The 22,500-nt window shown below is 44.1% G+C and overlaps 1 protein-coding gene across 3 annotated transcripts in view; it reads right to left on the reverse strand.

The window, feature by feature from the left end:
* HTT (huntingtin) overlaps positions 1-19,147 on the reverse strand; it is a 145,318-nt gene extending 126,171 nt beyond the window's left edge. For all 3 annotated transcript variants that reach the window (XM_077875802.1, XM_077875807.1, XM_077875798.1), the window contains exons 1-2: positions 18,789-19,147; positions 6,551-6,634 (exon numbers count right to left, since the gene is read on the reverse strand). In XM_077875802.1, coding sequence (XP_077731928.1) covers positions 6,551-6,634; positions 18,789-19,000 — 296 coding nt within the window. In that variant the 5' untranslated portion in view covers positions 19,001-19,147. The remainder of the gene's footprint in view (positions 1-6,550; positions 6,635-18,788) is intronic.
* Between the last annotated feature and the right edge of the window lie 3,353 nt (positions 19,148-22,500).

The raw sequence follows: 22,500 nt of genomic DNA on the forward strand, positions 1-22,500 counted from the left end.
TGATGTAACTAGATTTAAACCTACCATCACACTACTTCCTTCCTTCTTATCCCAGGTGCTCTTTATGTGCCTTTTTCCCTATTTCTGCTTTCTTTTGGGTTGAGTATTTTTACAACTCCATTTTGTCTTGTTTTTCAGTTTATTAGCTATAACTCTGTTATACTTTCAATTTTTGCCTTGTTCATAGTATACATCTTTAATGCATCCCAGTCTGCCTTAATGACATTACAGGACATCACATATAGCATAAGAAGCTAACGACAGTACTAGATTCCTTTCCTGAGGCTGCTGTAACAAATTACTAGAAACTGGGTGGCTGAAAATCACAGGCTTTCACCCTTTCACAGTTCCAGAGGCCAGAAGGCCAAAATCAGTATATCACTGGGCCAAACATCAAGGTACCTCCCTCCAGAGACTCAAAGGAGAAGTGCTCCTTGCTTCTTCCAGTTTGGGGGTGGCCGCCTCCCTCTGCTCTTCAAGCCTGTTTCTGTTCGGTCTTTGCATCATCATGTGCGTGTGATCTCCCTCGGCCTTCTCATAAGGACACTTGTGGCTATATTTGAGGTCCCCCTGGACAACTCAGGATAATCTCTCCATCTCACAATCCTTACCTTGATCATATCTGGGAAGATCTTTTCCCTTAGAGGTCCAGTTACACAGCATTCCAGGAATCAAGACCCATGTCTCTGGGGGCAGGGACGCTCCTCCACCTCCCACAAGCTATTTCCAGCCTTTGTGCTAGTGTTGTCACACATTCTACTTCTACATCATAAAGCCCCAAAATATATGGTTAGTATTTTTACTCCAAGCAATCAACTAACTTTTAATGAGGAGGAAACACTTCTATTCACACTGCACAGCTGCCACCTCTCTGCACTTCAATCCTGTGTGGGCTCAGGTCCCTCTCTGATCCTTACTTTCCTTCTACCTGAAATACTTTCTTTTTTGTTACTGTTGTTGACTTTTATTATGTTTTTATTTAAATTCATTTTGCCAACATATAACACCCAGTGCTCATCTCATCACATGCCCTCCTCAACGCCCATCACCCAGACCCCGTTCCCCCACTCCCCTCCCCCCCTTCCACAACCCTTTGTTTCCTGTGATTAAGAGTCTCTCCTGATTTGTCTCCCTTTCCCCACTTCCCCATTCAGTGATTTTCCCCACTCAGTTTCCCCCCTTCCCTTATGGTCCCTTTCACTATTCATATATTCCACATGAGTGAAACCATATAATAATTGTCTTTCTCTGATTTATTTCACTCAGCATCATACCCTCTAACTTCATCCATGTCAATGTAAATAGTAGTAGGTAGGTATTCATCCTCTGAAACACCTTCTTTAATATTTCTTAAAGTGGCCACCTGCTGGACATAAATTATTTCAGCTTTTGCACGTCTGAAAAAGTGTTTACTTCACCTTTGTTTTTGAGAGAGACAGATCTACTGGCTATGCAGTTCCAAGGTGTTTTCCTTCCACCACTTCACAAACGATGTCTTACTGACTTCTGATGTCCATTGTTCCAGTGAGGTATCTGCTACCCTTCTCACCTTTGTTCAACTTAGCTCTTTTTAATGTCTTATCTCTACTTAACACATTCGATCTTTCCTCTAGCTTCTGAATACATAAAATAAAGTAACTGTTCTCATGGTTGTGTACAAATTGTAGCATCTGTGCAATTTCTGAGTCATTTCAACTGACTACTACAAATTTTATTTTCCTGTTTCTTTGCACTCCTGAAAATTTTTGACTGGATGCCGGATCTTGACTTTTACCTTTTGACTTTTACCTCGTTAGGCACTACATACTTTTGAATTCCTATAAACACTCTTGCACTTTGCTCTGGGATGCAATTATGTTACTATGAAAGAGTACAATCTTGGGTTTGCCTCTAAGTTTTCTCAGGCAGGATCAGAATCACATCTTAGTTCAGGGCTAAGTTAACCCCACCGTTAGGGCAAACCCTTCTCCACACTCTAGCCAAGGCCCAGGAAGGACACGTGTCCACTGCGGCTGGTGTGAGCAGGACCTTTTCGCACACTACCGTGAGTTCCAGCAAGTGTTCCTACTAATCCTTCTGAGGTGACCATATCCTATCCCAGCTGTGTCCTCACAAGCATGTGTACTTCACTAGGAGCTAAAGACTCAAGGACCCCTCTTCCTCCACAGGCTCCAGAGATCATTCTGTGCAGCTCTCTCAATGGGCTGCAGCTAGCAGCTCTGTCTCCTCAACCACACATCCTAGGGGCTCTGCCAGGGTTTCCACTCCCCACATTACTCCTTCCAGACAGTAATGGGGTGGGGGGGGGGGGGGAATCATACACCTCCCACACTGGTTTTCCATTTTTCGAGGACTGCTGTTGTTCTTTGCCTGAAGTCTTGAAAACCACTGTCACATATGTTTTGTTTATTATCAAGTGTCATAGGCAGGAGAGTAAATCTGTCTTTTTGGTATTTATCTTAGCCAGAGCAAATCTTTCTTGATATTTTAAACCTAAGTTGTTTTTTTTTGTTTTTTTTTTTTAATTTTTTTTTTTATTTATTTATGATAGTCACAGAGAGAGAGAGAGAGGCAGAGACACAGGCAGAGGGAGAAGCAGGCTCCATGCACCGGGAGCCCGACGTGGGATTCGATCCTGGGTCTCCAGGATCGCGCCCTGGGCCAAAGGCAGGCGCCAAACCGCTGCGCCACCCAGGGATCCCTAAACTTAAGTTGTTAACAGTGTTAATACATTTTCTGGTAACAAATATACATATCTAACAATCATCTTTTATAAAGTTAACATTTTCTTCTATAAATGTATCTTACTCTTTCAATTCTAGTAATGATAAGTCATTATTTTTAATTTTCTAGTGGGATGAACAGCACTGCACTGACACCTTCACACACTTTCCCAAGGATAAAGTCCTCAGGAGAAACTGCCACAAAGACTTGATATTTTGCCAAAATGCCTTTTAAGAAGGTTGTATCACCTCTGACAAAAAACCTAAGTATTTCTTGATGTTTGCCAATTTGACAAATGGAACCTGTTCTTGATTTTGTATTAGTCTCTTTCCTCTGATGACTAGTAAATGTGAACACTTCCCTAAAGCACAAAGTATATATCAGCTGTCAGGTTCACTGGCCCACACGTATTTCTTATTTCCTTAACTACCTGGTCATGTTCTTTGCCTACTTTCCTATTAAGCTGATAGTCTTTTCCTTAATGATTTACAATTGCTCCTTATATAGCTATTAAACCTTTGATATATATGCTGTCAATACCATCCGCAAGTTGAATTTATTTTCAAGTACATTGAAGGTGGATTTTGACATACTGGAACTATATATACTCCAGTCAAAACAATGTTTTCCTTTATATCCTTAATCTTCATCCACCTAAGATCAAATACCCTTTTTTAATAATTTCATTTTTCTTAGATTTAAGTAATTAACCTGGCATTTATGTCTGTTTGCAATATGAGGCACAGATATAATTCCCTTCAAGTCATTTGATTCAATAACCCATCACTTCTCTACTGATACAAAATGTTATCTTTACCATAAATTCACACACACACAGATGCACACATATACTCTCCTTTCTATCCTATATCTTCCTTAATGTCTAACAGCTACTTTAATGTTATGTACACCACCTCTCACAATATTGTAGATGTTTCAGGTTTTCTTTTTAACATTTGTGTATTTATTCTTGCAAGTGAACAAGTTCAAAAATACCCCTCCTAGAACTATGATCAAGACTATTTAAATTTGTGGATTAATTTAGAGACAATTCAGCTCTATGAAAAAAAAGTCTTTCATTTAGGAAGGGAAGTAGTCATTTATACCTTTCAGGAAAACCAACAGCAGCCCACATATTTTCTGCATATTTCTTGTCAGTTCCTTGAACTTTGTTATGTTAGTGCCACGGTGAATTGGATCTTGATCCTGATAGTTTCTGACTGACTTATGCTAATATACAGGAAACCTATGGATTTCTGTATATTTCTTTTTACCCAACCACTTTATCAAAGTGCACACACTTAGATAAGGGTTCCTAGGTTTACCCAAGAGGAGACTTATTAAAAAACAAAGCCCCAGACTACATCTGAACAGAAAATGTAAGTGTGTTTAGGAAAGAGGGCAATGAGGTATCTTCATTACTGTACTTCTGACAAATTTTCTGGATGATCTTGACGCTCATCCATACTTAGGAAGTAGCAGGTTACACCACCAAATTTAAAGCTGAAGAACACTAATAGTCACAATACCCAGGAAGTTTTAGATGACTTCCCATATTAAAAACTCCTTAAGTGGGACACCTGGGTGGCTCATGACTGAGCGTCTGCCTTTGGCTCAGGTTGTGATCCCGGGGTCCTGTGATCAAGTCCCGCACTGGGCTCCCCACAGGGAGCCTGCTTCTCCCCCTGCCTGCGTCTCTGCCTCTCTCTGTGTCTCAAATAAATAAATAAATAAATAGGTAGGTAGGTAGATAAAATCTTATTTAAAAAGGAAAAATAAATTAAATAATAAATAATAAATAAAATAAAATTTAAAAATAAAAACTCCAGAAGCTACCACTGAAATAACCCCTCTAGACAGGGTTAGTATATCACAGAAATGTACCAAAAATGTAGTTATATTCAAAGAGACATCATACAAAATACCAGCTATAAAGATTTCATAAAACATTATATATATATAAATAATTCTAAAAATATATTTATAATATATAAATAAATATATAACCTATATATTATAATCTGAATATATATAAATATAAATATAAATATACATATACATATAAATAAATAAATAAATATATATATATATATATAAATCTACTTGAGCTCTACACTCGGAAATTCCTGCAGAGTAAGTAAAGTATCTTAAAATTAAACTGTTCTTTGATGACACCAAAGACGACCTCTCTGGATCCATAAAATATTCCATCAACATGTTCCTCTGCAGAACAAGAAGTATATCAATCAGTATTACTCCATAAAAACAGAAGAACTATACTACTGTGAAAACCATTAACAGCTATTATTTTGAGTTAAGATGGTAAACTGAACCACAAACCAATCCTAAGATATCCCAACATGCTTTACTAATATGAAAATCTAAGCCAACATCCCATCAATTCCACTGAGAAAGACCAAAAGAAATGGAGTAAGTATAAAGCATGAAGCATTCAAAATGGAAGACAGCTTGTCTTCTGCATCCATAAACTTTCACAGTGAAATGTTCTTTGAGTCCTGAATGCTAGAGGTCAGATAAGCAAAACTGTGCTCTAAGAGCAGGGCAGCAAATGTTTGTCAGAGATTTGAAGTCACTTCAAATGAAAGTAGTGACACTTTATAGAGTTCTGGACAAGACCCATCACAACCATATAGAGCCCTCACTCCCACATGGCTAACACACACACGTACACAGTGTCATCCAATCTCACAAGAACCCTAAAAATAAAGACTTACAGTTCATAAATGCTGCAACAGAGACTGAAAGTTAAATTTATTCAAAATCAGCTGGCTTTTAAGTAGTAGAGATGGAATTCAAACCTTTTTTCCCCTACTTTTATCACAGTGTTGTTTTCTACAATAGCATGCTTAGAATTTTTATTTTCAGCACATACTCTCATTTGTTATTTCACTTGGCTCCCACATTTCTACAAATTAGAAACAGAAATCATCCACCACATTCCCAAACGATGGAATAAGCTCAGCTAAAATGAATTATTGTATGTGAAATCACTTTGAAAATATAAAATACAAATACAAGGTGCCATTAAAAATATGTAAGTCACTAAGTTTTTGTCAGTACTAAGATCAAAATTATTTTTCTAACAGATTATAGAGAGCTGAAGAACAGGTCAATAACATGAATTATTTGTTCCAAGAAACAGAAAAGCAGAGAGAGAAGTATTTCACACACATCCAACCAGGTAACACAATTCAGAAATCTCAGGCACATCTTCTACTCAGCCCCTAGAAACTGGCCTGAAATATTTACCATCCACAGCCACAAGGAACAGTGGTTAGAGAGAAAGACAACCAAAAGCAAGAGAATGAGGAGACTCGACAAAGACACAAAAGAAGGTGCCATAAGTTCACCCCAGAAAAAAGATGAAGCAAGGGAGACAGGTCTATAGTCAACTGCCCAGGAACCCTGCTGATCCCCGAGTGCAAGTGAACAGGTACCAGCAGGGAACCACCAAACGGCAGCAGGGTGCCAATGAAAAGCAAACACAAGATAAGTCACTGGACAGTCTCCTGTCCTTCCAATTACTGCAATAATGTAAAAATACCACACAAAACTATTTTCAATGATCACAGTTACCAAGAGTACTAACTAAATATAAAAATGCTGTTCAATTATCATAATGGTTATTACAACTGTCTACATAAGTTACAAAAAAGAAACATGACTCCTTATAGCTATAGCCAGAAATATGGGGAAGGGGGCCTTTAAATGTCTTAAGACAACTGGGGAGACAAAGAATATCCTAGCCCATTAGAAACAAAAATATAGTTTTAATTTTTACTATAAAGTTCAAAGTGAACTTTACCTGAGTGACTGTGCCACTATGTTTTCACATATTGTCAGACAATGATTGACGCGGTCCTTCTTGGTAGCTGAGAGTTCTTTCTTTCTAAAAGAAAAAAAAAAAAAAGGAAAAGAAGTGAACATGTGTTGTTAAATTATCCACTCCACTGATTTTCACACATCATCCATTCATTCTGCAGCACTTCTGGACCACCAGGAAGAAACCACATACTCCATGCTAGGGGGCAGGTGGGGTCAGCTCGGGGAGGTACAGATGAGCTCAACCAAAGGCTTTGTAAACTACATGACTCCATAGAAAAGTCAGGTGATGTCACACTGATGCACTTATTTTTCCTATTTTACAGGAGAAACTACAGTGCAAACAGTGACTCACCCGAGATTGAAACGATGGAGGGGGTACATGATTCAATGAAATATGACGTCATACCTACTCCTTCTACCACGTTGCCTGCACTGCTAGAAATCACACTGTTAACTGACTGCAGACCTCACAGTCCCTGTGGAGAGACTGACTGCTCCTACACCCACAGGCAGCTTAGAAGAGAAGTGCTCTGAAGCCTCCCTATGAGGATGTCTGGGGCAAACACAAGGAGACAAACGTCCTGCCCAAGATCAGAGTAAAGGCACTTGCTTCCCACCCAAACTTGCAGCTTCAGATGCCTTCAGGGTATGCACCTTCAAAGCCAGGTATGATCCAAAGAGGAAGCCAAAAACTAAACTAGCTGAAGAACTACATTCAGCAAAGAATTTGAGTGTGGTTACTAGTACATGGTACTAACTAGAAACAACTAAACCAGAAGACCACTAGTTTTTGAAGGACTTATATTACCAAAGGCGGGGGGTGTGGGGGGTGGGGTGTGTGTTACCTATGAACACCTGTGATTATGTAATCCCCAATGCAACCCTCAGGCTGCAAGGAACCTCAAGGAACAGGATATTACAGTCTGTACAAATCCAAGGAAGGCAAAGCCTCCAAAAGGCACATGAAATGTGGCTGAAGAAAAGGAACAAAGGAAGAGCCTCCACAGAGGGAAGCCAGAAGTCAAAACCAAAAACAGACAGGGCCCCAAACAAGAAGAGAATCAGGGCCTGGGCAAGAAGTCTCCTTCGTGGTAAGTAGAGGGGGAAGCTTCCCAATGACTGGCCAACTAAAATCTGTTATTACAGGAACATGTGAGTGTGTCTTTCCCGCTGGTCTGTTTCCTAAATGGGACTTTCACTGGTAAGTTAATCCTGCAGCCTGCCTGCTAGACATCCACCCAAACACCAACCTCTCCATCATGGACACAGGCCCCCAGTTAGAAATTCCATTGCTCAGCCTCCCTGCAGGTAGGGAGGGACACACCCACCTTAGCTCTCACAGAAGAAATGAGAATGGAAGTGCTATGTGGAGCATCTGGCTCACTGGCTTACTTACCCTAGGTATCTATCTCCCCTTCTAGTTCCCTCCAATTGGAACAAATACGCCTAACATCCGGTTTTTGTACGGATAAAGACAAGAAGATTGCATAACAACAGGATGGAAGGAGACTGGGTCCCTCAGTGACCATGTGAAGCAGAGGACTGTCACCTCCATCCTCAGGAACCACCCACTCCTAAGGCACTATCATGGAAACAACCTAAATATCCTTCACCTGGTGGATGGATGCACAAACCCCGACAACCAAACAAGAGACTACTGCTTAGCAGTAAAAAGGAGCAAGCCACTAATACACACAAGGGTGAATCTCAAGGTACCAGATTCAAGATGACATAGCAGTGGGTTCCATCTCTGTGCTGTTCTGGAAGAGAAAAAAAACTATAGGAACAGCAAGTGATCCGCAATTTACAGGGGCTGGGGAGAGGAGAGGCAGCAAAGAGGCAGGGAAAGCTTGAGGGGCATTGAAACTGTGCTAACCCCAATTGTGGTAGTAGTTACACAGTGTAACGCATTGTCAAAGCTCACAGAGCTATATACTGCTCAGGGTACACTGTGCTATTTGTAAATTGTACCTTAAAGAAGAAAGTGCTATGAGAATTAAAACGTTCTTTTCTTTAAACCAACAGACTAAATTCTCCATTACAACAGCTTAGAGTTTGCCCAGTTTAAGACTGCCATAAAGAAAATTAAAGCATGGACCATTTTAAGCAATCAGGAAGCAAACTAACTTGCCTATCCATTACCTTTTGATTTCCAAAGTGAAAATATGCCCAAGGCCTTAAATGAACTGAATTCACATCCCAGGGTACTAGAAAAGAGTGAAAAAGTCACCAGCTTCACACTAATTACACATATGCTTAATGGAGAACTAGCCAGGCCAATGGAACATTCACCTTTTCAGAGTGACAGATACAAATACGAGTCTTAACAAGAACTCTGTCTCCCTCTTCATAAATGGAATAAACTGAAAGAATACACTGAGCAATAAAAAGCTGTTGCCCTTTGCCAGAACCTGAGCAAATGTTCATGAAACAAGCAAAAAGTCAAAAACAGAATATGGATCTCACCCAGGAAAATAAAAACACATTCTTCTGTTGTCTATTGCCCTCCTGCTCCCCCTCCAGGAGCAGGCTCCTGGTGGGGAAAGTCTGTCTCATTCCCCCGGGCTCCCTCCCCAGGCCCGGGCTCCCTCCCCAGGCCCGGCAGACAGCCAGCTTCAGCCAGCCAGCCTGGGGGCACTCAATAACAACTGCTCCAGCAGTGGCCTCCCTAGGACACCAGAGCAAGGGCCACAGCATGTCTCTCCTACTAGGCACTCAGCACAACACCTATACTTCACAGATGTTCCGTAAAAAGCCGATAAAGAAATGGATAAATCAACATTTTCAGTAGAATAAGTGAAATACATATTAAAACTGACTCAAAAGTTCTTCAGTCTTACAGATAGGATTCAGAAAGATAAATGATATTTTAAACCTGAGTTTCTAGAACCAAGAGATAAAAAAAAAAAAAAAAAAAGTAGAAACAGCAAAGCTTAAAGCAAAAGAACCCGTGGAGTGATCCCCAAATACTTGAACTCAAACCCTGCACGTAATTGAAGCTGAAGCCTGTGGAATCCCTCTGGCTATAATCTAGAAAATTGATCACAGGTCTCTTAACAGCACCATCGATGATTCTCATCATGAAAAAGAGGACAGTATACTTTGTTACAGTCAGCTAAGAAAAAAGCACGTTTTAAGTTTCTCTTCTTACCTGAGTCACAATAATTTCTTAGCAATGATTAAATTTTAATCTTTTCCACACCCAACAGACAGCCCAAGAATCACAAAATTCTGCAAGTAGACAAAGTTTTCAATGGTTGCTAAACTTGGCATTAAATTTAAAAAAAAATAGTAAGTACTTGTTTTGTGTGAGAAGCACAAACACAAACCATCTGATTGCTACCAAATATTTTAATTTCGTCCCATTTTTCTCAAATCCATTATTATTGCCAACATAGCTAAATGTGTGAAACTGACGCATTATCATTAAAGAATGACACAATTTTACTGCATCAAACTCCCAAAAATGCCTGCTTAAAAAGTCTGAGAAGTGTAACCAAAACCCTGTAAAAAGTACCTCTTCTTTTATCACACTGAAGAATACCCACATTTTAAAGTGCGGGATCAGACTTACCCTCAGCCCAACAAAGAGACATTTACCAAAACAATCAGAAAAGGGGAGAACAATCCTTCCAGTATTACCTACTGAAAGTGGTAAGCACACCGACCCAATGTACACAGCACAAGCCACTGCCCTTGAATGAATACTCCCAAACCAGGCCTAACCAAGCCCATTAGAACACAGCCTCAGGCTACTTTCCAGCCCCACATTCCCCAGCCTTCAGGGAATTCTGATCACTCAGATTAACTCAGTTGTTTAGGTTGTGCATCTTCAAACTCAATTCTTATACAGCCTATGGTCCCCACTTGAAATACTTCCTTCCTACTTTATTTTGTCCAATAAGCAAACTTGGAAATTTAGGAAAACCACAACTGCTTCATTCCCCCATGGGATTTAACTTGACTGATGAACCCATAGGTCAAACTGATTTGTTCTATGTGAAAAGTAATGGAACCGCCTTGTTCTAGGCAGACACTGGATGAACAGGGTAAGCAGTCCCCACTCTCCCCCAACTTTTGTAAACGTCATCATGTTAATTTCACCTTCAAAATGCAAACTAACTTCAGTTGGCTGCTCTTATGTACTGAAGCAATCTGCACAGAACCATACATTGGCAAGGAGGTGGAAAGAGGTAAGGCCTCCACAGGGCAGGGCACTATGACCCATTAAAACAATTACCAAAGAATTCATTCTAAGAAGGGGAATTCAAGCCCTCATCTAAATTCTTTTTTTTTTTTTTTCCTCATCTAAATTCTTATTGTTAATATCATATTATTTTAAGACTATGGTTGAAAAATATGGTTCCAGGTTGAGGCCTGGCAGGGGAAAGGCCCAGAATCCAAAGGGACTTGAAAAACACTGCCTGTCTTTAGCTCTCCTGGCTCTTCATACTCCCTTTCCTTCATACTTTCCCACCCAGCAAGCAGGACTGAGGGCTCCCCAGACCCCTGACTCCTCGCCGCCACCACTTCACTTTCAGTAAGTACTGTATTAATGTGAGTGCTCCTAAAACATTAGGGCGCTCTCAAATTTTAAGAAGGAAGGGACACCAAAAGTTACTGTGGAATTATGTATCATACCTAATTTAAAAATAAAAGTGCTGTGGCTTAGGGGAACCAAGGACTCTAAGACTTCCCCAATCTACAATCTGTGTCATAGAAAAAGACCATTAAAATAAAGCCTTTCTTGGAGCACCTGAGTGGCTCAGTCAATTAAACATCCGGACTCTTGATTTTGGCTCATGTCTCAGGGAATCAAGCCATGTTGCGCTCTGTTCTCAGCACAGTCTGCTTGTCTCTCTCCCTCCCCCTGCTTGCTCTCTCTCTCTCTCTCTCAAAAATAAAATAAGGAGCGCCTGGGTGGCTCAGTCGGTTAAGTGTCTGCCTTTGGCTCAGGTCATGATCTCAGGGTCCTGGGATCAAGTCCCACCTTAGGCTCTCTACTCAACGGGGAGCCTGCTTCTCCCTCTCCTTCTCCCTCTGCCATTTCCCCTGCTTGTGCTCTCTGGCTCTCTCTCTGATAGATGATTGATAGATAGATAGATAGATAGATAGATAGATAGATAGATAGATAGAATCTTTAAAAAATAAAAATAAAACCTTTACCAGGATCTAACTAAATACAGTAACAACCACTACCTGAAAAAGGTACATTTCAAAAAACCAATGTTAAGCTAAATGAAAAAAGCCTTTTCTTCACTCCTGTGTATGTGTTTAGTTCTATACAATTTTATCAGATGTGTAAGTCTATGGATCTACCACAGTAGAACATTTCCATCACCACAAGGGCCCCCCTCTTAGAGCCACAGCCACCTCCTGCCCCTCCTCCCTACTTACCACTAGCAATCACTCATCTAGTCTCCATTCCAAAAACCCTGCCATTTCAAAAATGATACATAAATAGAATTATAGTTTGTAGCCTTTCAGGATTTGGCTATTTTCAAGGACATGATTTCCTTAGGGAGTCACCTCAGTTGTGTCAAGTATCCAGAGCTGAGCAGTTTAACAATTCACCTGCCAAAGGACATCCAAACTGACTGCAGATTTTGAATATTATGAGTAAATCTACTATAAACACTTGTGTACAAATTCTTGTGTGAACAGAATTTTCATTTCTCTGGGATAAATGCTCAGGAGTACAACTGTCAAGTCAAATAGTAATTGTACATTCAGTTCTATAAGAAACTGCCAAACTTTTTGAGAGTAGCCATACCATTTTCTGTGCCCACCAGCAATGATTAAGTGACCAAGCCAGTTTTGTCTGTGCCAGCATTTGGTGCCGTCAAAGCGATCTTTCACAAACATAAATTAGATCACCTGTTTTACCACACAAGTATGCATCTGGGCAGAGTAAAGTCCAAAGGACTAGTGACGTTAGTGCACAAAGCCCAATTTGGTTGACCCTCATCTCTGTAACCTCGCGTCCCTAATTCTGCCCTTCATTTTGCTGCAGCTACCAGCCTCCTTACTACTCCCTCAAGTATGGGACACACACTCAGTTTTCTGTTCCTTCTCCCTGGATCTCTTCTTCCAGATATCCAACCATTCTGCTCCAGCAGAACCTTCTCAATGCACTTTATACCCTAAATAAAAGTGCACACCTCTTCTCCCCCTTATTCTGTTTTGTTTTTTCTCCCCATAGTATTCAACACCGTTGGTCTTACTGCTGTAGCCCCAGGGCCCAAAACAGGGCCTGGCACAAAACCAGCACTTGGTTGAAAGGACTCCTTCCAGGTCATCAAGTTCAGTTCCCCACTTAAGACCCCATTCCCAGAAACTGGGGGCTCTTCATGCCCACCGCAGCTCATGCATCAGGGTTACAAAAGCTTTGGGGCTACACAAATGCTCAATGGCCCTGGGCCAGAGAAGTGACTGCCTCAGCTACATCTGGACACAGAGAAGCAGCCCAAGTCTTCCTTCCCAAATGCTGACAGCATGGTTAACAACAGAGCCTGACCAGCTACAGAGGGGGGTTTACAAGCTTCAGTGTGCACACAGATTGCTCACAGAACGTGTCAATATGCAGACTCTGATTCAGTATGTCTCAGGTGGGGAAAAGATTCTGTATTCCTTATAAGCTCACAAGTGACAGCAAACTGCTGGCCCTGAGACCACACTTTGAGCAGCAAGAATCTATGGCAGATCATGTCTCTAACACATATTCTAGTACATGAGCTGATTCAATTCTAAGACTCACAACAATAAACAATGTCTTATACGGTGTTTTATTTTTCCTTGTCTGAATAAGACTAAATGTCTTGCCGGTAGACCCACTCCAAGGTAGTTCACCAGATGGCTGGCTCACTTTCAAGAACTAGAAGTAATGGGGGTGGGGACTCTACTTAGTCATCAGTCCATGTGAAAGCCAGGACAATGTGAAACCTCCCCCTTTACAGCTCCAAAAGCCCTATTAAAAAAAGAAATTCCGGTCAATGTACGAACTGTCATTGAATTATACACTTTAAAATGGTTCATTTTATGTTATGTGAATTTCATCTCCAAATAAATAAATAAACAAGAAATTCTACACTATTACACAGCAATTAGGAAAAATTAAATGTACCCCTAGGGAACAATGTCTGCAATATACTGCTCTATGAGAAATACAGGGCCATCTCAGTCATCTCAAAAACAAGGACACATTTAAATGCTTGAATATGAATCTAAAAAATCAGAGAAGATGACAAGAGAAGTTTAATAATTATTATTTTTAGGGAATAAGACTAGGATAGACTGGGAGGAGGGCTTTGTTTTTCATCTTGTGCTGTTTGAAAATGTTTTATGATATATATGTTTAACTTTCATAATTTTTTAAACTAGTTAATAGAAAGTAACCAGAAAAGAAATGCCTCACAAAAGCTGTCCCACATATTTAATCTAGGGGCAGGTAAACTACAGCCAGCCTGTTTTGGGACCTAAGAAATGTTTTCACACTTTTAAATGGTTGATAATAATAATAATATTTCATGACATATGAAAATCACAGGAGATTCAAATTTCAATGTCATTAATAAAATGTTACTGGAACATACCTACACTCATTCATTTACATATTGCCTCCGGCTGCTTCTATTCTACCATGGCAGAGCTAAATAATTGCAACAGACACCATGCCCACAAAGCCTTAAAAAGGCCCACTATCTGACCCTTTACATAAAAACTTTGCCAATGTTCATAAATCGGGAATAATATTGTTAAGGTGCCAATACTTCCCAAATTGATCTACTACAGATTCAGTGCAATCTCTATCAGAATCCTACCTGGCTTCTTTGTGGAAGGTGACAATCAGACCTTACAACCATATAGAAATGTATGGGGCCCAGTAGAGCCAAAACTATCTTAAAAAAAGAACAAAGAAAAAAAAAAAAAAAAAAAAAAAAAAAAGGAACAAAGCTGGAGGCTCAAATTTCATTAGTTGAAATTGTGATTTAAAAAACTATAATAAGGCAGCCCGGAGGGCTCAGCGGTTTAGCACCACGTTTCACCCAGGTGTGATCCTGGAGACCAGGAAGTGAGTCCCACATCGGGTTCCCAGCATGAAGCCTGCTTCTCCCTCTGCCTGTATCTCTGCCTGCCTCTCTCTGCCTCTCTCTGTGTGTGTGTGTGTGTGTGTGTGTGTGTGTCTCATGAATAAATAAAATCTTTAAAAAAAAAAGTAAAATAAATGAAATTTAAAAAACTATAGTAATCAAGACTTATAGAATTAGTAGAGAAGAGACATTTACATCAAGGGAATAGAAAGTCCAGAAATAAATCTGTACGTTTATTGGCTATTAATTTTTAACAAGGGTGCCAATATAAGTCAATGGGGAAAGAAGAATCTCTTCAATAAATGGTGCTGGGACAACTGGACATCCACATGAAAAGAATGAAGCTGGACCCTTACCTTACACCATATATAAAAATTAACTCAAAATGGATCAGACTTAAATGTAAAACTCTAAAATTCTTAGAAGAAAACATAAGAGTCATACATCTCTGTGACTTTGAATTAGGCCAAGAGTTTCATAGATATGACACTGAAAGCACAGCAACCAAAGACAAAATAAAAACTGGACTTCAAAATTGAAGACTTTTGTGCTTTCAAAGGACACTACCAAGATGAAGAGACAATCCACAAAAAAGAAGAATGTTTTAAAAATCATGTATCTGATAAGGGTCCAGTGTCCAGAATATATAAAGAATGCTGTCGATTCTACAAAAAAAGGACAAATAACTTTAAAAAATGAGAAAGAATGAGGACTAGGGCTTACAAATTAAGAATAAGAAAGTGTGGGGTGCCTGGCTGGCTCAGACAGTAGAGCGTGCACCTCTTGATCTCAGGGTCGTGAGTTCGAGTCCCACATTCGGTGGAGGGAAGGGAGGAGGGAAGAAGAAGGAAGCGCCCAGGTCCCTCATCTCGTTCAGCCTCCTTAGACTCTTCGTCTTGTAATAAACTCTCACCCGTTTCAGCTACTGCAGCAGGGTTTCCCATTATTTGCAGCTAAATATATCCTGACTGAAAACATCAGCCTCAGCTAAATCACCTCACACTTAGCAGAGAGGAACAAGTCCTGTTGGTTCTACCTTCAAAATTCAGTCACCTTTTACCTTGCCACTGAGAGGATCACGACAGAATCCACCACCATTTCTCACGGATCACTTTAATATCTTCCTAACTGGTTTCCTGCTTCGGCCCATGCTCCCCTTCGTTCTGTCCTCAACCACGATTCATGTAAAATGGAACTCAAATCCTGCCACTCCTTTCACCAAGCCCTGCAATGACTTCCCATCTCACCTAGAATAAACACCAACGTCTTTAATCCACCTACAAGCAAGGGCCTACTCATCTGGTATGGCTCTCTCTCTTCTTCTTGGAGAGAAGGAGAGTCTCCCCCTCTAACTAATTCACCCAACCAAACCAACCTCCTTGGTATTCCTCACACAGGGGGCCTCTAGACCTGCCTGCTAGCCCGGAATGCCCCCTCCCTACACCTTAGTGGCTATATCTTTAACGTTCTTCAAGTGTTTGTTTACTCAAGAGCCACAGTCTCCATGGTCCTTCCCTGGACATTCTACCTAAAATGTCAACCCCTTATCAGTACTAACATTTCCAACTTCCTTTCCCTGCTTTGCTCTTCCTCCTTCACTTATCACTACCTAACACACTTTAGATTATATTTTACTTATCCATCTTGTTTATTTTCTATGTCCCTCTCTAAGATGAAACCTCCACAAGGGCAGAGCTTTATCTGTTGATTGCTGCAGCCCTGCAACTATTAGCACAGAGGCATACATTAGATGCTCAGTAAATATTTATCGATGGATGAATAACTAAAGTCAGGTGGAAACCAGGTGGGAATCTGAAGGACAGTAAGAAAAGCACTAAACACAAATGTCAACTATCTCATAATAGAGTTAGGACCGTCCCCACCTCTGGCACTCCCCTGCATGCCAGCCCTGCTGAGATTCTAGCCGGTCCCCTCCCACAACCCCAGCATCCCTGCATCCTACATGCTGAGCAGCAAGCAGGCACTAAAGCCCACGCATGGCTGTGACACTACAGCTCCACACAACAGAAGAGAACCATAAAAATAGAACAGATACTTTCTAAATCATTTTTGGACAATCCTGCTTTGGGGAATGGATTTTTCAGCTGAAGCACCTGAACAGAAATGCCAGGATCCAAACTTGTAAGCAGAGTCTGTTACTCAAAATTCATAAATTTCTACTTTCTCAACAGCAAAGTGCCTACAAATATGATATTTATGTATTTTATTTAAAATAACTACTATTAGGCCCATCAATGTAGTTGATTTCAGAGCATGCTAGGAAGCTTTAAAAGTTACTACTCTGAAATATTTCTATTTTAAATAACTCGAAATCTCTCTTCATGTATCCATGGGTTCTATCTGTAAGGGTACAGAAGGAAGAAGTTTAAGAGAGCTTGCCTCTGGGAACACAGTTAGGTACTCAGGAGAAACAGACGGAAGAGAGACATTTTAATTATTATATTTTTGTAATTCAAGAATTTGCATCATGGGAGTGTACTATTTACATGAAAATAATAAATTACGCTTTTTAAATAAGTCAATCACATATGACCTTAAAATAGGGTAATAAAACAACATCTATCTACTTTTGCAAGGGCAGTTTTAGAAAAAAAAAAACCTACTTTATACCCATATTTTGAAGATAAACAAATTCAGATTCTGTCAAATCAGTGTAAGAAACAGATGGCATATTTTTAGACTGACCAAGTATTTGAACAAGCCTACAGTGACAGCAGTAAGGTCTCCCTTCCCACCCAAAGCCCTCCCTCCTTAACGCTTCCTGTTATACAAGACCCATGCAATGTGTGAACTTCCATGACATCTACCTCCTAGAGAGAGGCAGTCCAATAAAAGTCTGGGATGAATTATGATGATAAATTACCTGATGTAGAAAGAACTCAAATTATTTTTTAAGTATTTTTTTTCTCGAAGCATCCAAACAGGTTTTTCACCTCTTAGAAGAAAAATTAATTTACTTCTAAAGTCTATCCTAACAGCCAAGTCAACATCACTCCCCAAGTCATTTTCTAATTGAACTCTCAAGACATGGCAAGGACCACGTCAGAAACACAAAGAATAAAAAAACACTACTAAAATTGAACGTGACATTATAAAGGGGCTGCCCCTTGGAAACTGTCCTCATTAAATGCCACCACGCATCCAGATGGCAAACCCAGACGCCGGGGGAGAGAGGCCCGGACCGCCGCCGAGCACTCCCGCACTCCCGAGCTCACGGAGCCCGGGGAAAGTACCTGGGTTCCGCCGGCAGGAGCGGTCTCCAGGCACAAGCAGCAGAGACCCCTAGCTTCCAAACAGTAGCACGCAGGCGTCTCCAGCGAAGGAAACAGGAGCCACCCACAGGGACCGCAGGCAAGCCGAACTCCGAGCTGGTGTAATGCACATCATTCCTCCCCCAGCGCTGAACCTCCCTCTCGGCAACGGGTTGTTTTTATTGCCAAGTGAACACAGGCAATAAACTTCAGGCGACTCTTCCTAATAATGACCTTCTAAGCAGCTCACCACTTCCTTGGGTCTGCAAACCAGCTTGAGCTTAGACACGCGAGCGGATCTCCTCCTGATGCCAGCGGACACGCCTCGGGAGGATGCGGGAAGGCAGCCTCGAGGCGCAGAGAAGAGCCCCGCGGCGCCGGGGCCGCACTCCCGCGCCCTCCCCGCCCCCGGCGGCCTGAAGGCATGATGTCACCGCTCTCCCCCCGCCCCACCCCCCGCGCTCGCTCCCAAGCCCGGCTCGCGGCGGGGTGTCCGGAGCCCGCGCTCCTTCCTCTCAGGGACGCCCAGGGGGAAGGGAAGCGGCGGCCTCGGCTATCCAAGTTCTGCCCACAGCACAGCCCGTTTCGTGCAGATACAAAGCAGCAAGTTCCTCCCCTAACTTCGCACGCCGGGAAAGGCGGGGGGCCGAGGCCGTGCCCGCCTCGGTGGCCTCGGGGGCGGCCGGCGAGCCCGTGTCCGCCTGCCGAGGGGCGCAGACACCCCCGGGGCCGGGTCTGGCCGCAGGACGGGCGGCGGTGCGCGCCCGGGGTTCGGGGAGCCGCGGGGCCGGGGTCTGCAGGGGCGCCGCAGCCCCCCGCCGTCGCGGGGCCGGAACTGCAGCGAGGCGGTACTCACGGTCGGTGCAGCGGCTCTTCGGCCACCGCCGGGCCCGGGGGCGGGGGGGGCGGGGGCGGCGGGGGCGGCTGCGGTAGCGGCGGCTGCGCCTGCGGCAGCGGCTGAGGAGGCTGAGGAGGTGGCGGCGGCGGAGGCTGCTGCTGCTGCTGCTGCTGCTGCTGGAAGGACTTGAGGGACTCGAAGGCCTTCATCAGCTTTTCCAGGGTCGCCATGGCGGCCTCCCGTCCCGCGGGGACAGCCCCCCGAGCCCTCGAGCCGACCGGCGGCGGCGCTCAGCAACGCGGCAATGAATGGGGCTCGAGGCCGCGGACATGAGCGGAACCAAGGAGCCCGGCCATCTTGGACCCGTCCCGGCAGCCCCCGCGGCCGTGCGTCTCTCGACGCTGCGCCGGCGGGGCGGGGCCAGGGCGGCGGGATTGACAGCCCGGGGCGGAGACCTCTGCCAATGGCCGGCCTAAGCGCCGGCCTAAGCGCCGCCTGCCCCTCCCGCGCCCGCCCGCTCGGCTCCCAGCACCGCCGCGCGGCTGAGATCACAGCCCCACTTTCCGGTGGGGGCGGGGCGGGGCCCGGCGGGGCGGGGATGGGGGCGGGGCCGGGGCGGGGCAAAGAGGGCGGACGAGGCAGGGGACGCGGCGGGGAAGCACCTGCGGCGGGAGGGGCGGGGCGGAGGAGGTAGGGCGCAGGGTGGGAGGCGGGGCAAAGCACAGGGTGCAGGGTGGGGGCGGGCAGTGAGGCGGGGCAGAGAGGGCGGGACAAAGAGGGCGGGCGTGGCAGGGGGCGCGGCGGTGAGGCACCAGGGCGGGAACGGCTGGGCGCGCCAGGCAGAGGATGGGGGGGGGGGCAGGGGGCGGGGCAGAGGTGACAGGGCGGGGGGTGAGGCACGGCGAGGCGGGGAGGGGAGGGGAGGGCCTAGGACAGGCACCGGGTAGAAACCTGCCGGGTCAGTGCCTGCAGCCCGCAGAGGCTGTGGCTGGTGCCGCGAGCAGCCACTTAGACCCCAGAGGCGCCACGCATAGCAATGATGGCCCAACCCTAACGGGTTCGCTTGGAGGAGAAGACCCTTGCTCCACAGAGGTCTGCAGGGCACCTCCTGCTTAGGGTGGGTAGGCCCTGAGAAGGGTCCTGGGCTCCAGAGCCCCACTCCTTGGAGGCGAGGAAGTGAGCCAGCAGAGGACCACAGAGGGCGGTGGCGCATCAGGGGGCACCCTGCCTGGCAGGGAGTGGGTTGGCCCCAGAGAGAGTTGCCTGGGGAGGGGAGAAGGGACGGGGGTTGATGCATGCACTATGAACCCTCCCGATCCCACTCTGCCCACAGGCCACAACTCCACCTTCTCTCACCGCCAGTCAGTTGTCCCAAGTGGTCAGATAAAGGGAAGCCCAGCGGCACCACAGAAGCATTGCCCCTGAGGGGAGAACGACAGGACCCCCCCCCCTTCAGGGAAAGGACATCAGAGAATGTGCCCCGAGCCTGGAGGGCCTAGTTCCCTGAAGTTAATAATGAGGTGTGTACCAGGTCTCAGGCATGGCAGGCCACAGCGGCCAGGCTCCAAGTGTCGGGTGCTGTGGTCTGCAGACATTAAGACAGCCAGGTGACCCCTTCCTGATATTCATGATATCCATGCCTTCGTATGATCAGATCCCCTTGAGTGTGGCCTGAACCTGTCGTCACATGCTTGTAACCAACTAAGTAAGGCAAAAGTGGCACTCGATGGGTACCAGGATGTAAACCACATCCTGGCGTGATGGAGCTGGAAGGAGCCAGGGCCCAGAGGAGTGGGTGGAGGTGCCATTCCAGCCTGGTCAGATGAGAATCTGTGAGAGAGAAATAGGATTCTATTTGCTTAAACTACCATTGCTTTGGATCACTCTGTTTCTATTGCTTCTAAATCAAATTCTAACCAGTCCAGAGCAGATGAGTCATGAGACCTTATTTGCCCACAGCAGATCGTGGCCGCTTCAACCAGGGCAGGAAGTCATCTGGCCCAAAACTTACCATAACCCAGGCAGGATATCTTACAAGAAAGCCTTATAGAAAGGGACTGTCACAAAGGCAGATTTTCTAAGTTCAGAGAAAAGTTTGGCAGAATACAAACCAGAGCCATTTTAGGTAAACACAGCTGGGTGGGCACTTTGGCCTGGTGTCTCCAAAGCGTTAAACACAGGCAGAGTCCCTGAACAGCAATGACACTTCAGTAATTCACTAGGAAAACAGTCACGTGCATGTGAGCACGTTGATTGTTACAGCAACATAGTGATGACATAAGCATGGGATAGAGTGGACAGTGAAACGAATCGAGGGGCATCCACACGATGGGAAGCTATGCAGTTGTTCAAATCCTGTTTGAGGTGAGCACTTGGGACACAGGCAAAGCTGTACAATGTGTGAGTGGACTACCATGGAGGGCACAACCCCCCTCTTAGAAAGAAAGAAAGAAAGAAAGAAAGAAAGAAAGAAAGAAAGAAAGAAAGAAAGAAAGAAAAGAAAAGAAAGAAGAGAAGAGAGAGAAGAGAAGAGAGAGAAGAGAAGAGAAGAGAAGAGAGAGAAGAGAAGAGAAGAGAAGAGAAGAGAAGAGAAGAGAAGAGAAGAGAAGAGAAGAGAAGAGAAGAGAAGAGAAAAAAACAACACACACATACATAGCAAAGGGACCTGGTCATTAAATCTGTAACAGTGACTCTCTGTGAACAAGGATATCATAAGTGATTTATATCTTAATCCTTGTGTTTTCCTGTATTTTTCAAATCTTCTGCAACAAACCTCTACTATTGAGGGGGGAAAATGTAAAAGAATAGGTTTTGGTGGAGAGCTAAAAACGAAAGCCTAGCAACACACTTGTGATGATCCTGCACAGGGAGAGAGGGAGATATAAATATCTAACACCTAACACCCCCCACAAATGGGGCACACTGCAGCTGGAGGCTGGCTCCCACTCTGCATCCCGAAGCAGGTAGGAGTCTGTGGGGTGTGAGGCCGAGCCACAGGGAATGAGGTGAGTGGCTGGTAGCTCCCAAGGGTGCCTTGGCGGCTCCTGCCCATTTTCCCCAAAGCTTCATCCAACTGAGAGTGTATTTTAATGCTGCCTAAGTACACACGCATACTGCAGGAGATACAGACACAGTAACTGTTAGTTTGCACACTCGACATTTGACTCCCACATTTACTGTTTTTCTTCCTCTTCATTCCCTCCTGCATCTCCAATCTTCCATCTGGGATAATTTCCTTTTGCCTGAAAACACCCTATAGAGTTGCTTTTACAGTGGACCTTTTATTGCTGAAATTTGTTTCAGTTTATCTGAAAAAATCCTCAATTTGCCTTCATTCTCAGTAGATTTTTGGTTGGGTAAAGAATTCAAGGTTGGCAGATACTTTCAGCAGCAGATGACAGATCTGGACATCACTGTCTTCCACTTTTCATTCTGGCTGTTGAGAAGTCAGTTGTTGATCTAATGGTCGCTCCTCTGAGGGTGACTTGTCTTTTTACCCCTCTGTCTGCTTTTAACATCTTCTTGCGGTCTTTGGCTCTCTGTAGTTGCACTGTACCAGGTCTCCATGTGTATGGAGAGATGAGCCTGCCTCTTGACAGTGGCCTCGGGTAACCCAATTGGCAATGTAGCAGTCAGCTGCTCAGCAGGAAAGGCTTGGAAGGCTGGCTGATACCCATTCTAGAAGTTCTAGAATGCTCGATCCCTGGTGAAAGATGTCTAGGATCAGGAT

The sequence above is a fragment of the Canis aureus genome, chromosome 2, assembly GCF_053574225.1.
Source record: "Canis aureus isolate CA01 chromosome 2, VMU_Caureus_v.1.0, whole genome shotgun sequence".
Lineage (NCBI taxonomy): Eukaryota > Metazoa > Chordata > Mammalia > Carnivora > Canidae > Canis > Canis aureus.